Below are 5,109 nucleotides of genomic sequence, written 5' to 3' on the forward strand. Positions count from 1 at the left end.
TTCCCTACAGAGACTTAACAAGTTGACGGTAACAACTGACACCTTGGTTTTGCATAAATACAGCCAAATCAGAAAAAAATTCCAGCCAAGACTAGGAAGGAGTACCAGGCAACTCACAAAACCAGGGACAGATGTCCCTCGTGTGCAGGATGTTGGGAGGTATTAACTCTAGATCAGTAAAGGTCACACATTTTCTACTCCCAAAACAGCTTATTCGCATGAAGTGATTTCTACATTTCAGTGTCATTATGGTACCCAGACAACTTTAACCTATTTCCTTTGCTGGAAAACCAAGCTTTTCTCCTTTCTTTCCATTAGAAGTCAATCAGTACCCACCTATCATCCTCCCTCGGAGCTAAATGCACTTTAGAAGCTAAATCCCAATACCCTGTGCCCTTGCCTGGCAAGGCCTGCTTGTCCCTCACTGTTGTACTCACCTATCCGGCAGTTCTGCCCGATAACACTGTTTGTTATGGAGCAGTTGCTGCCGATGACCGTGCTCTGCCCGATGAGTACGTTCTCTTCCAGCACGCTGCCATGGCCAAGGCTAACGTCCACCCCGCGGTAAATGTTGTGTTTAGAATGGGTATAACTCTGATTCTTGTCATCGGTGAAGTTCATCTCTGGAGTCAAAGGGTAAACCCAGCGCCGGATGATGTCAGAGCACACAGCTTCGTACATCAGCAGGTTGCATATATGGGCACCATACTCCTCTGTTGTGACATGCATATGGATCTGGTTCCCCAGGACCTGCGAGACAGGCAGGAGCGAGTCAGAATATTCTCTAATGAGAAGTAATAGCATCTCCCTTGTAACAACCCTGTCCGTACCTCCTCATTCACCAACAGACCACGCACAAAGTCATCCCGTGTCTGGTAGTCAAAATTGTCCGTGAAGAGCTGAGCCACCTGCAAGGAATAAAATATAAATAAATAACAGTTAGCAGAAAACGTTGCCAGGGAAGCCAGATAACTACTGGTTGTTCAATGGTTCTCAGAGAGCCGAGTTACACAGTATAGGAAAGTGATGCTCTTGCCTTGAACAAAGCTTTGATTCCTTCTGCTAGGAGTGTTGACGTTCCCATCTCCTCCTCCTAAGGGAGACTATGAGCAGATTCTGGTTTTCAGAAGGGGCAAAGCATCGCTTTAGCATTTCCAAGCAATCCGCCCAGCCTCACTTTGTAGTTTCACTCCCAAGGAAGACCAGCTTTTTCAGATGTGAGAGATGTTAGTGAGCCTCAGCTGGCATAACCCTGAATGTTACCCTAACACGGTACCACGGTACCTTACCACGTGATAACTTTTCCACAGCACAGCCATCACCTCTGCTCCACAGACATTACTATACTTGAAGTGAAATCACTGATTTTCCAGAACAGCTTCATCGTGTCATCCAGTCAACCAATGCATCCACTGTCTAGCTCTGCTAGGGCTTGAGCAGTGGATGCCAGATACTGACTGAGGGTCCATTCGGTCTGCAGAGCAGCGCCACATGATCACTCAGGCTCTCAGTTCAGCCACCGAGCGCAACCAGGAGTTCTGGTTTCCAAACCTAGTATACCTGGGCCACACACTCCACTCCCCTGCATGCCGGCAGGACAAAGGGAGCAGTGTGAATTTTGGACCCTCAGAAGGGCCGAGCTCACCTGCGGAGAGCAGATGCTAATATGACAGTCCAGCAAGTCATGGCGCACCTCAACGTTCTCAATGGAGGTCTGGAACAGAGTCTGCAAGAGGAAAAATTCAAGTGATCTGAGCGCCTCACACATTACTGATCATTGCTTGAATTATAACTAGCTGAAGTTCTGAAGGTCACAGAAATCTACAATCTACCTGGAGACACAAGCTCAGCATGCACAGCCTGCTCACACACAGAGCTGTGTCAGTCAGCAGAGACTGCCCTCGTCCCTACACAGGGACTCTCCTCTATGCAGATCTTTAGGAAACAGCTTGTACTTCCAATAATCACTTTAGGAGGCTCCTAACCTTAAGCCACTGGGAGCCACAAATGTACAAAGAACATTAATCAGTCAAAATGCAATACATATAACTTCTATATCCCCCTGGCTTTTTACAACTGTGGGTTGGTTTGTTGTTTTCCTTTTCTGTTTCCTACAATGATTTGTGCTTTCATATGAAGGTAAAAAATACTCTACCTACTAAGGGACGTAAAAGCCATACAATCACAGTCTTAGTTCTGAGCTGATAAAAGAAAAAGGCCCATCTATCTCCCTGGAGAAAGTGCCTCAACAGAGATTTACAGAGCACTTCCTGCATTGTTAGGTACAGGCAGAGGTAATAGGAGGTACTAGCCCTTGCACCCCCTATTACTCCACCCACCGTGCCAGGCTCAGTGGCACTTCAAAACAGTTTGTGTACAATCGTGGTACTTGCATCCCAGTTTGCGAAGCCCCACAACAGCACAAATCATCCACCTCCCTTGTTTCACTTGGAGAAAAGGAATCAAATAAATGCAAAAATTGAATTGGGAGAAATACCCTATCTTCAAACTCTGAAATGAGTCACAAACATGTGTGCCCCAGCACAGAATCACATCATCATCTGGCTGGGAAAGACCTTTAAGATCATTAAGAACAACCACTCACCCTGCACTGCCAGGGTCCCTAAACCATGTGCCTCAGCACCACATCCACACGGCTTTTAAACACCTCCAGGGATGGGGACTCTACCACCTCCCTGGGCAGCCCATTCCAGTGCTTAATGACCCTCTGTGCAAAGAAATTTTTCCTAATATCCAATCTAAACCTCCCCTGACACAACTTAAGGCCATTTTCTCTCGTCCTATCACTTACTACATGGGAAAAGAGACCAACCCCCACCTCACTACAGCCTCCTTTCGGTAGCTGTAGAGAATAATGAAGTCTCCCCTGAGTCTCCTTTTCCCAATTTCACCAAGCCTCAAATAAAGATTACAGGAAAAAAAAAAACCTGTTTACCAAGAGTTACTTCCTATCACCTGCTCCTCCAAAAGAAGCAGCAAACAGTTCCCCAATCATCACGCAAGGAGGACCTCCTCCTTGGGGTGGGCTGCTTCACTACTGCAGCCCTTTTCCACCCATCAGGTTCCAGACGCACCATAGGAAAGCGGAAGCGTTTCAGCCCCTGGGTTCTCTGGTAGTGAAGGACACGGTTTGTGGCACTGTCCATAGCAATAACAATGTCATCCTCTTTGCACCTGGCATGGTGATGAGGTGAGGACTCCTTGAATATCATCGTCATCACAGAAACGTTCTTTTCCGTCTTACGACGCAACCTGAAAAACAAAGGCAGAACTTTAAAAATCACTCTTCAGAGAGTTAGTCTCTAAAGAGTCTCTGCTCACCAGGCAAGCACGCGCTCTTTCAACACCTACTTGTGCTCTTCCAGGGCTTTGGATATATTGAAATTGGACACCACATCTCCAGTGACGAGGATGAAGTCAGAGCGAACGAGAGACTTGGCGTCAACATCGCGCAGCACGTCACCAAGGGAGCGGTACAGGTCGGAAGTCACGAAGCGCACTGTGTTGGGAGAGGTGTGGCGACACCACTTGGATTTTCTGGAAGGAGAAAAAACGCACCAGGAAGACATCAAGAGGATATTCCTACAGAGAACACACTAGGACACAGCGCCCCAGCGCGTGCCGCATCTCTAAGTGAATGCAAGGAGAACCCTACTACAATGAGGCCACTCTCGTCAGGTTGAGGTGCCCTCGTGCACACAGCAGGGGAACTGAAGAGGGTCAGACCTTGCAACCGTAGCTGACGGGAACTTAGGAAACACGACTCCACTGTGAGCCAAGTTTTGACAAAGGAGAAGGAAAAGTTACACACATCTCAAACTTTTTTTTTGCCTCAGTAAGCAGTACCTCAGGCAGTGCTCTTCAGCTTGCAAACCTGCAGCACGCAGAGGTAAAGGTGCTGAGAGAGCTGCTTCCGTGTTCTGCATGGCATGCCAAGACAGGGCAGAACACAAAGAGTGGTGCCTTGATCTACATGGCTACCCACAGGAAAACCCTGCTGTTAGACAAGAAAAGTGGCAACATAAAGGCAGTCCCAAAACACTCAACCCTCTTAATGCGCACTCCCCTTCACAGGAGGAACAGACTTTATCGAGAGGTGCTGAGAGACAACTGCTGACAGGGAGTCTCTTCCACAATTTCATCAGAAGGATCAGTGAGACCTTTGAGGCTTGCTGGAGGACTGAAGAACTCTTTTTGTGAAGAAGCTAAAAAGATGAGAATCTTACTGTAAATGCTCTTTTATCTCAGCTGACTTCCAACAGCAGAAAACAAAGGTTTCTTCCACTCCAGTTGCTGTTAGGAACTCCAAGGTATAGTCAATTATGGCCACATTTGCCATAGGTAAAAGAGCCTAAAAAAAAAAGGGAAAACAAACAGATAGCTGAAGAAACACCCTGTACCTCAACATCAACAACAGACCTTTCCAACTTGAGGATACAGTATCATTAGTACCAGAAAAAGAACACAAGTAACTGCGCCACTACTGTTTATCAAAAATGTTTAGAGCTGATCTAAGTAGTAAGAAGGCCAGATCCTCAGTTCAGACAGAAAGGCATATAACAAGTGATGTTATCACACACAAAACTCCTCAAGAAGACTCAAATAAATGAGAAAGACTGAACAACCACAACAAAAAAAAAATCCCAGAGTGCTGGTTCCCTGACTCAGGTTTTAACTGTTTCAAGAAAAACCTGTCAGACATGCATGATGAAGCCACAGGATGAATGCCCAGAATTAAACAAGGTGAAAAAAGAAAGAAAACCAATCTAAAGTGAAGTGAATATTCTCTTGATTTGAGATTCAAGCCACACTTTTAAATTGAGTTACTGACTCACCAGTGAGTGATCTCATACCATTCTTTAATGCATTTCTGGTGCTGTTTTTGTTTCAGGCCTGAGCTCGCGTGTATAATTATGACCACCACAAACATTTAATCAGCAAACAAGGGAAGGTAATTGTTCAGACCTAAATTCTCCAGCGTGCTCATTCCTGTGACACACACTCTTCTGCTCTGGATAATTAAAGTGCTTTCCCCATTCATTTTTCTGGCCATATTCTTGTATCCATTACTGCAGGCACGGACAAACA

General features: G+C 46.0%; 1 protein-coding gene across 1 annotated transcript in view; it reads right to left on the reverse strand.

Moving 5' to 3' along the window:
- The window catches only part of EIF2B5 (eukaryotic translation initiation factor 2B, subunit 5 epsilon, 82kDa), a 17,323-nt gene extending 12,957 nt beyond the window's left edge, over positions 1 to 4,366 (reverse strand). Inside the window, exons 1-6 of the mRNA XM_010132921.1 lie at positions 4,248 to 4,366; positions 3,373 to 3,558; positions 3,096 to 3,273; positions 1,646 to 1,726; positions 831 to 908; positions 438 to 750 (exon numbers count right to left, since the gene is read on the reverse strand). Coding sequence (XP_010131223.1) covers positions 438 to 750; positions 831 to 908; positions 1,646 to 1,726; positions 3,096 to 3,273; positions 3,373 to 3,558; positions 4,248 to 4,360 — 949 coding nt within the window. The 5' untranslated portion in view covers positions 4,361 to 4,366. The remainder of the gene's footprint in view (positions 1 to 437; positions 751 to 830; positions 909 to 1,645; positions 1,727 to 3,095; positions 3,274 to 3,372; positions 3,559 to 4,247) is intronic.
- Positions 4,367 to 5,109: the final 743 nt, after the last annotated feature.

The sequence above is a fragment of the Buceros rhinoceros genome, unplaced genomic scaffold (genome assembly GCF_000710305.1).
Source record: "Buceros rhinoceros silvestris isolate BGI_N320 unplaced genomic scaffold, ASM71030v1 scaffold17223, whole genome shotgun sequence".
In the NCBI taxonomy this organism is placed as follows: domain Eukaryota; kingdom Metazoa; phylum Chordata; class Aves; order Bucerotiformes; family Bucerotidae; genus Buceros; species Buceros rhinoceros.